The sequence below is a fragment of the Blennius ocellaris genome (assembly GCF_963422515.1).
Source record: "Blennius ocellaris genome assembly, chromosome: 7".
NCBI lineage: Eukaryota > Metazoa > Chordata > Actinopteri > Blenniiformes > Blenniidae > Blennius > Blennius ocellaris.
This window is the reverse complement of record NC_137656.1, coordinates 28,397,517-28,415,300: the sequence shown is the minus strand read 5'-3', so window position 1 is coordinate 28,415,300 and position 17,784 is coordinate 28,397,517. Positions and strand designations below refer to the sequence as shown.

Below are 17,784 nucleotides of genomic sequence, written 5' to 3'. Positions count from 1 at the left end.
TTTTAACCATCGCTCCTTCCCTGAATGAACGTGGCTTTAATTGCGTCTTTAAGAATCCAAGTTGAAGTAAAAATAAAAATAAATCCAGGCGACAACAGGAAAGGCAGTTCCACAAATGTGTTTTTTTTCATCTGTCAGGAAGATCAAAATATTTTTAACGTTTCCTCTTTGAGCTGAAATCAACCAATTTATTATACAACATGAAATGTTGAGCTTATCTCGATTAATGTGTTTTAACTTCTTTTTTTAAGTACATATTAAGTCGATAATTGTATTTCAAACCTGCACACAATACAAGTTACATAACATAATATAAACAAGTATAGCTTATACAATTCCAATCCTTCACACCAGATTGTTTGAGGAAATGCTTTTTAAATTGAGCATCTGGCTCAAGTTGAAGTAAAAGCAAATTAATTCTCTATTTTCTGTCCTTAAACTGTACATTTATTCTAACCACACTTTATTTAAGCTATACCACAAATTAGTTTAATTAATAAAAAGGGATATAAATTGATAAAACAATGTAATTAGTGTAATTTGAATAAAGGTTCAAGTGTACAGTTGCATGGTTGTGGAGTTTCTTCTGATAATAAGCACATTTTCATGGCTGTGGAGAATTGTTCTGCTGCTGCAGAGCTTCGGAACCACAGATCAGTTTCATGAGACATTTTACACTTTGAGGTTTTCTCTGGTTGAACTGTTCCCTTTTCACACTGTTCATTTCACTTGTGAGTGGATGTTGTTCCTCTCTGCTTAATGGCTGAAATCCCTGTCTCCGCCGCCTCCAGCTGTGAGCCATGCTGAAGCCGGGCGACCCGAGCGGCTCGGCCTTCCTGAAGGTGGACCCGTCGTACCTGCAGCACTGGCAGCAGCTCTTCCCTCAGGCCCAGCTCAAGGCCCCGCTGGCCCCGCCGCTGCCCCCCCAAGACCGCCTGGCCATCCCCGTGGACGCCCTGCGCCCGTCCCGCCTGCACAGTCACCTCCTGGCCTCCGTGCACTGCGGCGCCTCCTCCTCGTCCACCTCCTCGTCCACCTCGTCCTCGGCGCCGTCCTCGGTCTCTCTCACGCCGTCCTCGTCCATCTCCATCGGCCCCGCCGGCCTCTCGCAGCTGCCCGTCCCACAGCAGATCGCGCTCTTCGGCCAGGCGCTGGCCCCGGTGTGCTCGGGGCCTGGAGGCCCTGGAGGAGGAGGAGGAGGAGGAGGAGGAGGAGGAGGAGGGGGGGGCGACCTGGTCGTGGTGGTCCCTCCGGAGAACCAGCAGGGTCACAACCCGGTGGCGGGGCTCCTCCATCAGGCCAAAGAGCAGCAGGGCTGTGGGGGGGTGGGGGTGGTGTCATCCAGCGTGAAGAGCAGTGGTGGAGGAGGAGCAGGAGGAGCAGGAGGAGGCGAAGATGGAGGAAAAGCAGCCGGCGGCTTTAAATTGACGTCGGAGGAGCTGGACTACTACCTGTACGGACAGCAGAGGATGGAGATCATCCCGCTCAGCAACCACACAGGAGAACTCAACAACCGTACGTCTCTCTCACACACACACACACACACACACACACACACACACACACACACACACACACACACACACACACACACACACACTTCTGTGATGTTCCCATTGTGTCACGGCGGTGACCTTTGACCCGGTAGTTCCCATTAAATCATTACCTCTGTTAATAACACCTGCTCTCTGCAGGTGAAAACTCCAAAACGGTTTAACACTGGGATCGTTGTCATCAACTCAAATAATTACTGTCTCTTAATGAAATGACTTTTCTCTGCTAAACAGAAATGTTTTCACCACAGGGAATTTATCAGCTCGTAAAAAACTAAACAAATATGATTTATGATCATTTTTAATTCTCCAGTGTTTTTGAACAGGCTTCATTTGAAATTATGGTTCAGGATTTTACTTTTATTTCTATTAAATCAATCACAAATTAAACGTTGCGTTAATGCTTTTTTCCAATGCCTTTAAGATATACATTTTAACACACATTTTTTTACAGATTATTTGTGAAAATGCAAATTGTTCAGTTAAAAAACTAATTCAATAATTGATTTTAGAATCTGTATAAAAACAGATTTTTCAGATGTAAACAGTTATAATTGATAATTTCTTACACTTCTTAATTTTCATCATAAACTCTGTTTCACAAAAAAAAAAAAAAAAAGATAAATATGTGACACGGAAGCTTCAGCATACTTTAACAAGTTTAAGTTTTGAGGTCCACTGAACTCTGTATCCTCATTAACTTTAGTTTTAAGTCTTGAAGATCAAGTCAGCCTGATTTAACGTCAATAAACCACAAAAGTGTCTGTGTTGTACATTTATTTTGAAGGTGATTCATTATGAAATTAGCATCATTATATTCGTTCAACATGCAAGTTGAATGAAGATGCTGGTTTTGTGTGTGTGTGTGTGCGTGCGTGCGTGTGTTGGGGGTGTCAGTTGGAGGTCAGAGGCCAGCAGCCTGGCTGGGCTCTGCTCACAGTTAATATTAACTCCACTCTAAATGGACTCTTCTTTCTTCTTCTGGTTCCCTGCACTTGTTCACCTTCTTCCACCTTCCTCTTCCTCACTGGATTTTATATTGAAGAACAACAAACCGTCACACCGATGGTGTGGATTTACTCAAAAACCTTGATCTGTTTTACATTTCAGGACGATTTGATTTGTTCAGAAGAAAATCTTCAAATGAGCTCCTTTCTTTTTTATCTGTCCAAGTTAGAATTTGTAAATGTATCGTCACGTAAAAGTCAAATTAAAGCAAAACGTTTATTAAATGTCGAGTTAAGCAGCAACGCACTTTATTTTTTGTGTTTATTTCTAGCCCCTCTGTTAATTGGGGCAATTATTTAATGATGGCTGTCTAACTTCGGACGGTCATGTGTCTCCACAGCGGGACTCGAACCCGCGACCACCGCCGCGTTCCCCTCATCCGTCTGGGTCCCGGATCAAACGTCCACCTCTGTCACACATCTGTCGACAGACACGTCAGGCTTCATGACCAAGACATCGCTAAATAATGACTTTTGAGTCGGATGCGCTTTCCCGTTCAGTTTTTCGAATTAATTCAATTAATTCATGTTAAAAACAGATACAGCACACGGATAAAAAATAAAATTAAAACAATCCATTTGAAATGATACACGCGCACGCATGTACACGCACAAATGTATGTATTTAATTTTAGAATATAGAATATATTATATATTCATATAATATATTGTCAAATTTTAATTTCATCTTGTAATTTACCTGTTTTTGACTGAGCTTTGAAAGTCAATTCATTGACTTTCATTAAGGGTTTTGGATCCGAACCGTCGCGACGCTAAACGCCTTGAAAACAATACGCGTGCGCGCGCGCGCGGCCGAAGAGAAGCGCTCCTCTCTGTATATTCCGCGGTGATAAAACGGACCATCAGCAGTAATCTGAGTCGATACGCGCCGGCAGGGCCGATGAGGGATGGAGGGACAAGCAGGAATTAATTGCCGTATATAGTTTTGTGTTTGTGGTGCAGAGAGAGAGAGAGAGGGCGCGAGATCGATTCCCGGGCCTACCGGCCCGCTATTTATCATCCCTACACGGCCCTGCTCAGCTCTCTGGGGTGTGTGTGTGTGTGTGTGTGTGTGTGTTTAGGTGGGGGTATAGATAAAGCAGTCACAAACACACAATCTGTCACTGTCTGACCCCCCCATTATTAATTACACTAATAATAACAACAACAACAATAATAATAATAATAATAATAAAATAAGTGTTGCTATTTGTAGAAACTAGCGATGACTACAATATATGTATGTGTCATTTAAATTAGATGTCATTCTTATTATATTTGTATATATAGAAAATTATATTTTTTTCAATACAAGGGATACAGGAAAAAGGATGATTATAAAACTTGATTAGTAAATATTTTAGCGGTGCAGGATTAAATACTGCCTTTTCAGACATGTTGAAGTACATATATTTGTGTATACTTAGGTTATTTATTCTGTGTAAATGGATATTCATAAAATACACAATTTACACACGCACAAACATATATATGTATAAATATTTTTGACAGATCTGAAACAAATTAGTATCACTCATTCAAAAAATTGTAATTTAAAGAAATTAAAGAAATTGAAATGATAGAAATATACATTTGTTTCTTCATTGTTTGAAATATGTAATGATGATGATGGAAAGACCTTGTTTTAAATTATCCCCCCAAAAATGCTTTCTTTTCACAATAATTCATTATTTTCTCAATTATCATTAAAAAGATTTGTCTTCCTCATAACCAGATTCATATTCACATCTTGGGTTTTATTTAGTTCAGTTTGATATAATATGAATCGTACTTTGTTTATATGATGGTATTTTAGGACCTTTTTGTTTCAATAAACATCTTTAATCTCTTGAACATCCCAGGATCAGAAGTTCAGTGCCTGCAGGAGTAATAATGACGAGCATACGAGGCACACAAGCATGTTAATGTACACGAAGATGACATGTTAGAATTACAGACATCAATGGAAAATAAAACAACGCCAAGAAATGTTAGTTTGATACTTAGAATCTAAAATCTATTGTCTGAATTCAGTGTTTGGAGCTTAAATCACAGGGCTATTTACAAAAACAATACATTGAAGAAAAGATTCAGTGTGAGGATTTTTATTTAAAGCATTTTAAAAATGAATCCCAAGATGTTCAAAAGAGTCGCAACAAAAAACAATAGGTGGCAAAAGTGAGATTAGTATTTTGATTCAAACTCAGATTTAGAATTAAACTTCTTCTCGTCTTCAACAGATGCTGTTTCTTGGCAACATTTATATTCGTTTGCACTTTTCCAGTGAAGATGCTTTGTTTCAGAAAAGTTTCACATTTACATGGCAACATTCTGAAAAAAAACGTTTCCATGGAAATTAAAAGGATGTAGTTAGTGAGCCAGGCTGGTTGTTGATTTTGTCATGAAACCACACACACATGCGCAGAGAGTAAAACACTATAAACATTAACAACGGGAGGAAAAAGACAATTGTATGGACAGACGACCAAGTCGGATTATTACAATAAGTAAAAAAAAAAAAAAAAGTACCAATGACGTGATTCAGGAAACATTGTTCTTACTGTTCATCCAGTGAGCAGCTGCAGTCGCAGCATTTCAGACAAGTCAGATTGTTTTCAAAAAGTGATGTTTTCAGTGGCTGCGTGTGAAGTTGTTGTATGAACAGACCCCAAATGGAGACAAACGTTTAGCGTTTTACTTGAAATCCTTGCCGTGTAAATAGGCCCTCATTTTTAATTGAACTGCAAACAGAAGATTCAGTTGAACAAAAAATGGTTCCGGTGTGTTTTTTCCCCCTCAGCTTTGTTTGAAGGTAAATAGAAGAAGTTGTGAATTAGCATCAGTCTGGACACGGTTTCCATCCCAGTAGAGCAGTGAGGCCTTGATGTGTCCCACTAAAACACCTCAGTTTCACAGCAGTTTTCACTTCATGATACGATCTGGGCCGGACTGGTTCAAGTCCAAATTAACCTAACAGGTTTAAACTTTCAATTTAAATCAGAATAAAGCGACAAAACTTGTACAGATCAGATTAAACTTTCTGAATTAAGGAAGTGCATTCTGAATAGAATTCATCTGAATGAATGAAAGACACCATTTCAATGATGTCTCCAGGCTGTGAGTAACATTAACTTTAGATCATAATAAGCCTTCCTGTGTATTTCGGGATCTGAATAAATGTTTCTGACGGATTAAAGCTTGTAATCTGGGCGGGTTGGACACTGATTCTCCAGAAGTAAATCTTCCAGATCAATTCAACGTATTAAACTATCTGTGAAAACTACTGAAGCATTTAGTTTAGTCTGGCTCACTCAGATGAACTTAATCTGTAACATATCTAATCTCTTTAAGATCTTCAGGTTTGTTTGTTGTTGTTTTTTTTTTTGCTGAAAGCCAGGCAGCTCATTCATGGATTTTCAGCTTTCTGTGAATATATTGGTCAAGAAAGTCAAACATAATCCGACATGAAGGCATGAAGGTGTCCAACAGATGGTCCGAGTCTAATCTGGTCCTTATGAAGTGTGTAAACTACAGTGAAAGTAACGATTACTCCTCATGTTGTACAGCGCAGAGACCAAACCTTTACCTGAATTAAATTGAATGATTATTCAACTGCAACGACTGCATTTTTACTGCTAAAGCAGCTGTGGATGTTGAGACAGGTGAAGTGGTTTGCACTGATAAAGAGGAATTCAATTCCAACATTATTGTGTTTGGTGATCAAAGTTGAGTAAATCAGCCTTTGTCCCCATTTTGCCCAAATACCAGCTCTTTTTTGTACGATAGGAAAACATGTAGAATTTTTGTAATGTAAAGGTTATTTAGTCTTGTTTCTGGTGGTTTGGCTCGGCAGCTCACATATATTTCCTTCAGTGTTCGTGTCGGCGGCTCTCTTCACTGGGCAGAAGAAAGAGACAGCGTTTTTATGTCCGATCAATAGAAATGTATTTAAGCTTTACTCAACGTCCTTGTCCGGCAAATAAAAGTAGTGAGTGGAAGTTAACTGACAGCTGGGTGGGATTCTGCTTTGATAGGAAACAGATGGTTCTCTGAAGTCCATCTGGACTTAATGTCGCCCGGCAGCTTCGTCCGCAGCTCCGCTGGACGGGCTGGAGGCTAACAGGCTACAGGCTACAGGCTACAGACTACAGGCTACAGGCTACAGGCTACAGGCTACAGGCTACAGGCTATAGGTTACAGGCTAACAGGCTACAGGCTATAGGTTACAGGCTACAGGCTACAGGCTATAGGTTACAGGCTAACAGGCTACTAGCTACAGGCTAACAGGATAATAGCTACAGACTAAAAGCTACATGCTAATGGGCTACAGGCTACAGGCTGCAGGCTAACAGGCTACAGGCTACAGGCTGCAGGCTAACAGGCTACAGGCTACAGGCTAACAGGCTACAGGCTATAGGTTACTGGCTAACAGGCTACTAGCTACAGGCTAACAGAATAATAGCTACAGACTAAAAGCTACAGGCTAACAAGCTACAGGCTAATGGGCTACAGGCTACCGGGCTACAAGCTACAGGCTAATGGGCTACAAGCTACAGGCTAACAGGTAACCCGCTAACAGGCTATAGGCTAACAGGCTACAGGCTACGAGGCACGCTGGACCCCACATCCTTTAAAAAACACATAATGGTCCACTCTCGCAGCTCTTAAGCTGCTTTGGGGAACATTTCCTGGTATTCCAGCTCAATCCAACACTGAGCAACACAGAAGCTGCTTATCTTTCAGCTTAGCATCACATCCTTGAGAATCTGTTGCAATGTATTACTTCTTTTTGTCCCACCAAAGGTCTTGAAGGTGAGACGTTTCCTCAGCTGGCCGATGGGACGTTTACCAGTGGGTTTTATGATGCCATGTTTCCTGTGCTCCATCTCTGCATGGAGAACTTGGAAGTAGAACCTGACTTGTGGGTGTGTGGCGATTGTTCTACGGTGTTTGTTCACCTGGTGGCCTCAGTGTGTCGTCACAGTTTTTCAGGTGGCACAGTTTGTTGTCTGTTCACCTTGATTTGAGTTGTCCGAAATATCTGTATTTAAAAGTTATTATATATTTGTACTTGGTCCCCGATGCAACCTGGGGAGTATTATATGTGACGTCGTGTCAGCATCAGGTAGACAAGACAGCACAAGTGATGTCTGCAACCTGAAGCTTTGTAATATTAATGACAATGACAAGTGTAACACAGAATTTAAAGTATGTTCTGCCAAAATATTAAGGGGGGAAAAAGATTTGTACACCAGTAACTTTATCACCGGAGACATTTGGACCAGCAGAGTTAGCCGGTGTTTTGGAATAACTGGTTAAATGGTGACCTTTAGCGTCCGTGGTTGCTGCTTTGTAATGGCAGATATTAAAAACATATGTACGAAAGGTGCAACACTTCAAAACTTAATTTTAAATTTGGTTAAACTGCGTTCGCCAGAACAGCTACGTACGTTTTATGTATTTACTGTTTTTAGCAGCAAAAATGGATGCTGAAGGGGGGTAGGTCACCAGTTACAGGGAAACCAGTTTAACTGAAACACCAAGTTCTCACTTATTAGCTTAACTGCTCAGCACGTAACTCCTAGCCATGCTACCTGCCACATGCTAAAGACTCTCTGGGCTCACTCATCAGTGATGCTACCTGCCACATGCTAAAGACTCTCTGGGCTCACTCATCAGTGATGCTACCTGCCACATGCTAAAGACTCTCTGGGCTCACTCACCAGTGATGCTACCTGCTACATGCTAAAGACTCTCTGGGCTCACTCACCAGTGATGCTACCTGCTACATGCTAAAGACTCTCTGGGCTCACTCATCAGTGATGCTACCTGCTACATGCTAAAGACTCTCTGGGCTCACTCACCAGTTATGCTACCTGCTACATGCTAAAGACTCTCTGGGCTCACTCATCAGTGATGCTACCTGCTACATGCTAAAGACTCTCTGGGCTCACTCATCAGTGATGCTACCTGCCACATGCTAAAGACTCTCTGGGCTCACTCACCAGTGATGCTACCTGCTACATGCTAAAGAGTATCGGGGCTCACTCACTAGTGATGCTACGTGCTAAGCATGATTAAAGTGACTGATACACTCAGTGTGTGTAGACAGATGCTACGCATTACGATATGCGTACAGTTGACTAAAGAGGTGGTCAACAGCGACGCATACCCTTTGCGTATCATTTGCATCTGGAGTATGAATTACGTTTTATGGCATTTAATGTACTGACATCAGTACTCGGTATGGGCAGGTAGCTGAAAGTTAGTACTTGTCCTTTAAAAAGTGGTGTTGTTGCGTCCGCATTCACAAACTTGTCAGGCTCAGTTAGGATCAAATTACAAAAAAGGCAGAAGACAGCATCCTGTATCTATTAAAAAAAGTTTTTACACACACAGATCTAATTACAGACCGACAAATCTCCCCAGTACTGTTCGATCTGTACACTTTTTATATATTTACGCTAAAGCATCAAAATCCTTGAAACTTAATATTTACACAAGATTGTTTTCAGTTTTTTTGCATGTTATAGAGAGAAAAGCTGCTTCAGCACGGCTGATGACTTCCTCCTGTGGCTGGAAGCACACGGCCGATCTCTGACTGGAAGCCTGTAAACAAACAGCGTAAAGCGACGCAAGTCACCATGCGCTTGTTTGCTTATTTGTTTGATTCTAGTTCGAGAACCACGTGTGTTTGCAAACTGCTTCCTCAGACTTGTTTCAGCCAAGCGTCTCACAAATAGAAAAATAAAGGCATAGGAGAATAACAAGGATGTACGTAATGTAAAAGTAATGAACCGAGTTGAAGGCATTATTGCTATTTGAGCAGAATCTGATATTGAACCCTTTGGTTGTTTGTGGTTATTTTGTCCCTTTATAATAATTTGATGTGACTTTTAGTCAGTTAGTTAAAATTGAAATTAAACAGACAACATAAAGTGCGTTCCTGTCATAACATCTTCCCATCAAAGTTCGACTGGTTTAGCCTGGTGCCAGGTCCCGAACAATCTGAATCTAAAAACTGGATTTCAGTTTGGACCATTAAGATTAAGATTTAACGAATTCAAATTCACCTCCTGCTGGCGTAAGATTTGTTCCATCAACTCACAGAAGGGTTCAGTGTGTGTTTTATTTTGTGAAAACACATTTTCATGATTAGTTTGACGTTGTTGTGCATCGTAAAGGTTTTATCTCGTCGTCTCTCATGTCAGAAGCTCAAATCCAATCACTAATTTTTAAAGCCTTGTAACTGAATCCTGCTGCTTTTATTCTCTTGAGTTCTCAGAACTTCACGCGTGATGTCTGACACACACACACACACACACACACACACACACAAACACACACACACACGTTTGCACATGTGAATAAAATAGATCAGGCGTAGACAACATGCGGCCCTCGCTAGCTTTCTTTGTGGCGATACGATCATTTCCAAAAATATTGATGCAAGAGCTGAAGTTAATATGAACTGCCAGTACTATTTAATTACATGAAACTAAATGTGTAATTGAGATACAAAAAGGTAAATTCATGACTTTTCTTATAGATATTTTCACCAGAATATCTGAGATTCTTCTTCATTGTGAAATGTTCTGTTCAAATTAGGACACTTTTATTTCCCTCATGATGATAAAAGCTGCTCCTTAATGAAACAGAAATCATAATGAAACAGAAATCATTGCAGTGCAACGTGACACTCCCATGTCCAATGAAAACTTTTGTTTGTGTAACTTTCACAAAGTCATGGAGAATATTTCTCATTCACTCGACCGTGTAACCCGGAGTTCACTCTGTGGTTTATAAATGACCATAATCTGGTTTAATTAACTCCAATTAATCATGGTGTAAAAGTATCTGTCAGTCTATCAGAAGGCGGATATTTCATTTTGGGAACAAGAGAAGAGAGAATGAAGAAGAAACAACACTAACATCCTGCTGCGTTCGGTGGGAGTTTTTCCCAACCAGATAACAATCTCTCATTATGTTGCCACAGTCAATTAACATCCATTACTGTCAGCCTGCATCTCTGAGTAAATGTTGACGCTCACTAATTCCCAGCAATACGCTGCTCGCTGTGTTTAACCTGCAAAAACACAGCATGGAATTAAACATTTTTTTTTATCAGGGAACTTTTTTGTTCTACTTATTTTTTTCACTCATTCAGAAGGAAAAACAGTTTTCTGCACAATAGAGGGTGACGGTGCTGCTCTTTCTTCACCACAAATCTCCATCTGTGACTCTTAATGACGTCATTAAAACAAAATTAGGTGTTTTTTTTAAAAGGAAAGAGGCTGAAAATTCAGGTCTTTAATCTATCTGATATTTGGTTGGATTTAAATTCTTGTGAGTAAACACACAAAAGAACCAAGAAGTGTTCTGCAGCGTCTTTCAGTCCTGTGACCATTTAAAGAGCAAATGTTGGGTCCGTTTACACACGAACAATTTTCAAGTGAAAATGCTAAACTTTTGCCGCATTTTGTGTGTCTGTTTACAAGACAATGATGGAGTTGTTTTTGTACTACAATCACGTGTGCTGCGTGGTCGTTTGTTTCGTTTTGTTGTGTGTGTGCATTTTAACAATGAAAAATAACAATACTTCAGCTCTCCTCACACTCATAGTTTGCTGCATAAGTTTCTCTCTGGTTTTATATACAAGATGCTCTCAAGCTCTGAGCAGTGGCTAAAAAATATAAAATTAAAGACAATTTTAGAGAAGTAAAAGCCATCACACGTCATGGAGACTAACAGGATTATATGTAAAGTCGACCCTGAAATGTTTCTGTTTTTTTCCTCCCGCCAGGCTGTGACATGTGCGCAGACAACAGGAACGGCGAGTGTCCGATGCACGGCCCTCTTCACTCACTGCGGCGGCTTGTCGGCACCAGCAGCTCGGCGGCGTCCGTCACGCTGCCCGATGTCCCCGACTGGCTACGAGATCTGCCCCGAGAGGTAACCCCTCCCCTTCTGTCCTGGTACCAGCTCACTCCTCACTTGTCTCTGAGAAAATGAAAATGGATGCTCATCATCAGTACTATGTGGGACAACAACACTTCTGTCCATCCTACAAATCAGAAAAAACCCAGCAGGAGTTAAAAAGTCATATTTATCAATGTGCAACAGCCAGAATCTGGCTTTTCCATGACTGTTCAGTTTATTGGATCTGCTGGAATTGGGATAATCCTTTAGTTTTCAAGCCACAAAAGTTACAGAAACATAAAAAAAAAAAAAATGCTGTAGTTTGCATGTCAGGCCACTAGTTGGTGCTGTGGTTTTTGTATCATAACTAGGGATGGGGCCGATCCAATCCAGTATCACTATCAGGTTCTGATCCCAAACTAATTCACGGATTGAAAATTTCCAATCCAACTTGCAGAGATTTCAGATCCATAAAGCCTCGTCTGCTTTACTGTTGCTGAAATGACTCCACAGTGTTTCCCTGCTGCTGCTCTGCTGGCTGCAAACTGTGGACTGGATTTCGTAAAGGGAGGCCGGTCTCAATGAGACGTGGAGAAATGAGTCAGGAAATCCAGTCCACAGTTTGCAGCCAGCCAGCAGGCTAGCGTTGTAGCACTGTGCTATCCAACTGTTCATGACATGTTGTTTGGACGGATTTTACGCTCAAAACACTGAAAAGCATCGACGTGGACCAGACGTCAGTGTTTTAAAACTGCCATCAGAAGTTTTGTTCTGACATCAGAACAATTAGCAGCAGCTCCTCCAGGCTGTAGCAGGAGATTCACACCTCAGTGAAGCTGCGTCCTCCTCCACGCTAAACACCCTGGAAATAGTCCCAGTGGTTGGAGCTGCTTAGAGCGGAAACATTGTGTGAGTGCTGCTTGATGAAGAATTTCTCCAGGATTAATACAGTGATTGAGGGTTTAAAGATAGAACTAGTTTATCATGAGATGATGACGTCACTCAGACCCCCACATTGTCCTAATGGAACTAAAATACTTTGTACTGCTTCCTTTTCTCATCTTCTACTAACCTCAAGTTGTCTGTAGAGAGAGTACAGGCATACATTCCTACATTTCATATTTTCCTGTAGAGAGGAGTTTATTACAGCCTCATATAAAATCAACAATAATGATAATAACAATATTAGAACAAACAGAGTTCTGGTATCGGAATAGCATTGGTATTGGATAGTATTGGAAGTGAGAAAATGTATATCAGTGCATCCCCAATCATAACTATACACATATGCACAGAGAACAATACCATATAAACATGTCAACTTCTTTTATCAGTCCTCCTGCTGTATATGAGAAAAGTGTCTTCACGTATGCAGTATGTTGTAGTAAATGTGAGTTTTGTCATTTGTATTGTTTTGTTGTGTGTGTGTGTGTGTGTGTGTGTGCAGGTGTGTCTGTGCACCAGTACAGTTCCAGGTCTGGGTTATGGGATCTGTGCAGCTCAGAGGATTCCTCAGGGAACGTGGATCGGCCCGTTTCAGGGTGTTCCCCTGCTGCTGGACAAACTGCAGTGTGGCGCCGTCAGGAACACCCGACACCTGTGGGAGGTAAGAGTCCAAACACACCGCTAGTGAACCACAACAACGTCATACCATTTGTCAGCCCGATTGTTCAAAAGCCAAGAACTGTGGTTGGCTTAGTAAGAGGTCACTGTGTGTCACCAAACTATAGACTGCTGTTGTTCCAGCCATCCATACATCCATCCATCCATCCATCCATCCATCATCCATCCATCCATCCATCCATCCATCCAGCCAGCCATCCATCCATCCAGCCAGCCAGCCAGCCATCCATCCATCCATCCATCCATCATCCATCCATCCATCCATCCATCCAGCCAGCCATCCATCCATAGCCATGTGTGTGTGTATGTGCGTGTGTGTGTGTGTGTGTGTGTGTGTGTGTGTGTGTGTGTGTGTGTGTGTGTGTGTGTGTGTGTGTGTGTGTGTGTGTCACCTCTCGGCCCATTGATCAGAGGAGATTGTATTTACATACAGTGGCAGGAGAAAGTCAATGTGGCGGTTATAAACAGCTGCATTAACATTGGTGGGGGTGGGGGTGGGGGTGGGGGTGGGGGGGGGGGGGGGGGGTGAGACAGACGGGGCAGTGAGGGATGCTGGGAGACAGAGAAATAGATGAGTCCCCTGTGGCCCAGTTGGTAAAGGTCAGTCAGACGTCAGTTGACCAGACATCAGTCTCTGCTGTTAACCGCAGCAGGAGTGAGAGGAGAAGGAGGAGGAGGAGGAGGAGGAGGAAGGGGAGGAGGAGGAGGAGGGGGATCAGCAGGAGGGGGAATAGGAGGAGAGAAACTGGGGCTGGGGGGGTTCCAGGGGTTCAGAGGTTAAGGAGCTTGGAGGCTGCTGGAGACATGAGTGTACCATCATGTCGGGATTCATGCTTTAAGTACCAGTTTACCTGAAATCACCAAAACATTACTACTCACATGCTTCAAGCTTTGCATGACATTAAGACACTAGCAAAGTGTAAGAACCACATTGTTTTGTCACTTGGTGCTGATCTTGGCCCAGTCCCACGAGCCCAAGCAATCTTTATTCTGAATTCTCACAGATGTTCCTAAAACGTTTCCTGTCCACACGACACCATGAAAATGACTCAAAAGGTTTTAGTACATATGCCAGGCGCTGTAATGCTGCGGCAGAAATACAACAGTTGCCAAAAAGTGATGCAGTTTTGTGAAACAGAATTTTCGTGTGGGCAGGGCCTTTGTCCAATCCCGTGTTAATCGAGCTTAAATGCATATTAACGCAGAGACATTACATTAGTGTGCAGAGGGCAAACGAGAACTAACACGGCATAGAACATCACCCAACCAGCAGCATTCAAAGGAAGTTTTATGTGATCTGTTTGCATTGTGGTGCAGTGTGGATTGGGTGGCAGTCGATGGCAGGGGCACGGCGACCACCCAATCCCCACACACAGAATCTGGTTTTCAGGACATGGAATGTGACCTTACTGGGGGGTAAAGAGCCTGAGCTTGTGCGGGAGGTTGAGATACCATCTAGATATAGTCGGGCTCACCTCCACTCACAGCTTGGACTCTGGAACCCAGCTCCTCCACAGGGGCTGGATACTCCACTTCTCTGGAGTTGCCCGCGGTGTAAGGCGGCGGGCTGGCGTGGGCTTGCTTATTGCCCCACAGCTCAGCCGCCTTGTGTTGGTGTTCACCTGGTGAACGAGAGGGTCGCGACCCTACGTCTTCGAGTAGGGGACAGGTCTCTGACTGTTGTCTCGGCCTATGCACCGAACAGCAGTTCAGAGTACCCAACCTTCTTGGAGTCCCTGAGAGGGGTGCTGGATAGTGCCCCAACTGGGGACTCCATTGTTCTCCTGGGGGACTTCAACGCCCACGTGGCCAATGACCGTGAGACTTGGAAGGGGGTGATTGGGAGGAACAGCCTCCCCGATCTGAACCCGAGCGGTGTTCTGTTATTGGACTTCTGTGCCAGTCACAGTTTGTCCATAACGAACACCATGTTCGAGCACAGGGGTGTCCATAAGTGCACATGGCACCAGGACACCCTAGGCCGGAGGTCAATGATAGACTTTGTGTCATCTGATCTCTGGCCATGTGTCTTGGACACTCGGGTAAAGAGAGGGGCAGAGCTGTCAACTGATCACCACCTGGTGGTGAGTTGGATGCGCTGGAGTGGGAGGAGGCCAGATAGACTCGACAGGCCCAAACGTGTCATAAGGGTCTGTTCAGAAAGCCTGGCCAAGTCCTCTGTCCACTCAGTCTTCAACTCCCACCTCCAGGAGAGCTTCTCATGGATCCCGGGGGAGGCTGGTGACATTGAGACCCAGTGGACCATGTTCTCCACTTCCATTATCGGAGCAGCTGCACGAAGCTGTGGTTGCAGGGTCTCTGGCGCCTGTCGTGGCAGCAACCCTCGAACCCGAGGTGAAAACCGGAAGTAAGGAAGGAGTCCTATCGGTCCTATCGGGCACTGTTAGCTCATAGGACTCTCGAGGCAGCGGACAGGTTCCGGCAAGCCAAGCGTACCACAGCCCAGACCATGGTGGAGGCAAAAACTCGGGTCTGGGAGGAGTTCGGAGAGGCCATGGAGGAGGACTATCAGTTGGCTACTGAGGAAATTCTGCCAAACCGTCCGGCACCTCAGGAGGGGGAAGCAGTTCTCCACCAACACTGTTTACAGTGGAGGTGGGGAAATGTTGACCTCAACTGGAGATGTCATTGGGCGGTGGAAGGGATACTTTGAGAATCCCACCACCCTGTCTTCCACTGAGGAAGCAGAGGCTGGGTTCTCAGATGTGGACTTGTTCATTACCCAAGCTGAAGTCACCGAGGTTGTTGCTAAGCTCCTCGGTGGCAAGGTGACAAGGACAAGATTCGCCCTGAGTTCCTTAAGTCTCTGGATGTGTGGACGTCATGGCTGACTCGGGACAGTACCTCTGGACTGGCAGACTGGGGTGGTGATCCCTCTTTTTAAGAAGGGGGATTGGAGGGTGTGTCCTCAGCCTCCCCAGGAAAGTCTATTCCAGGGTCCTGGAGAGGAGGGTCCGGCCGTTAGTCGAACCTCGGATCCAAGAGGAACAATGCGGTTTAGCCTGGTGGTGGAACGCTGGACCAGCTCTATACCCTCCATCAGGTGCTTGAGGGTTCATGGGAGTTCGCCCAACCAGTCCACATGTTTTTTGTGGATCTGGAGAAGGTATTGGACCGCGTCCCTCAGGACATCCTGTGGGGGGTGCTCCGGGAGTATGGAGTCCGGGGCCCTTTGTTAAGGGCTGTTTGGTCCCTGTACACCCAGAGCAGGAGTTTGGTTCACATTGCTGGCAGTAAGTCAGACCTGTTCCCAGTGCACGTTGGCCTCCAGCAGGACTATCCTTTGTTCATTACTTACATGGACAGAATTTCTAGACACGGCCAGGGACCAGAAGGGATCCGGTTTGGGGACCACTGGATCTCATCTCTGCTATTTGCAGATGATGTGGTTCTGTTGGCTCCATCAAACCTGGACCTTCAGCGTACACTGACGTGGTTCACAGCCGAGTGTGAAGCAGCTGGGATGAGGATCAGCACCTCTAAATCCGAGGCCATGGTTCTCCACCAGAAAAAGGTGTCTTGCCCCCTCCAGGTTGGTGGAGTGCCCTTGTCACAGGTGGAGGAGTTCAAGTATCTTGGGGTCTTGTTCACGAGTGGGGGAAAGATGGAGCGTGAGATCGACAGGTGGATCGGTGCAGCGTCTGCAGTCATGTGGACGTTGTATCGGTCCGTCGTGGTGAAGAAGGAGCTGAGCCAAAAAGCGAAGCTCTCGATTTACCGGTCGATCTTCGTTCCTACCCTCACCTATGGTCATGAACTATGGGTCATGACCGAAAGAACCAGATCCCGGATACAAGCGGCTGAAACGAGCTTCCTCCGTAGGGTGGCTGGGCGTCACCCTTATAGATAGGGTGAGGAGCTCAGTCACCCTTAGAGATAGGGTGAGGAGCTCAGTCACCCTTAGAGATAGGGTGAGGAGCTCAGTCACCCTTAGAGATAGGGGGAGGAGCTCAGTCACCCTTAGAGATAGGGTGAGGAGCTCAGTCACCAGGGAGGAGCTCGTAGTAGAGCCGCTGCTCCTCCACATCCAGAGGAGCCAGCTGAAGAGGCTCGGGCACCTGTTTCGGATACCCCTTTCCGGGCATGTCCCTCTGGTAGGAGGTCTTGGGTCAGACCCAGGACACACTGGAGGGACTATGTCTCTCCGCTAGGAGGCCTCAGGACAGACCTAGGACACACTGGAGGGACTATGTCTCTCTATAGCCTGGGAACACCTTGGGGTTCCACCAGAAGAGCTGGAGGAAGAGTCTGGGGTGAGGGAAGTCTGGGCATCCTTGCTTAGACTGCTGCCTCCACAACCCGGCCTGGATAAAGCGGCAGACAATGGATGGATGAATGGATGTTTCCATTGTGTTTGTTCTCTGGTGGTCTGCTTGTGTTCTCCATGCACCGATTGGCTGGAGGTCTGACATATCATGTTGGAATGAGTTGAGAGTAGAAGTTATTGAACATATTGCAGCGTTAGAGTAGATAAATCTGACTTTTTATTTTGTTGAAGTGAAGACAGAAAGAAAGACTGACAAGATTCATGAAAATCCAATCCAATCCAATCCACTTCATTTATCTAGCACATTTTAACAACGAAGCGTTTCCAAAGTGCTTCACATACTGCACATACGAACAAAACTAAACAGTCCAACACTAAATAAGTATAAAACCAT

At 44.2% G+C, this 17,784-nt stretch overlaps 1 protein-coding gene across 1 annotated transcript in view; it reads left to right on the top strand.

The window, feature by feature from the left end:
• Positions 1–800: 800 nt before the first annotated feature.
• prdm6 (PR domain containing 6) overlaps positions 801–17,784 on the top strand; it is a gene marked incomplete at both ends in the record, with an annotated part of 146,827 nt that continues 129,843 nt past the window's right edge. Inside the window, 3 exons of the mRNA XM_080498808.1 lie at positions 801–1,515; positions 11,364–11,512; positions 12,927–13,085. Coding sequence (XP_080354934.1) covers positions 801–1,515; positions 11,364–11,512; positions 12,927–13,085 — 1,023 coding nt within the window. The remainder of the gene's footprint in view (positions 1,516–11,363; positions 11,513–12,926; positions 13,086–17,784) is intronic.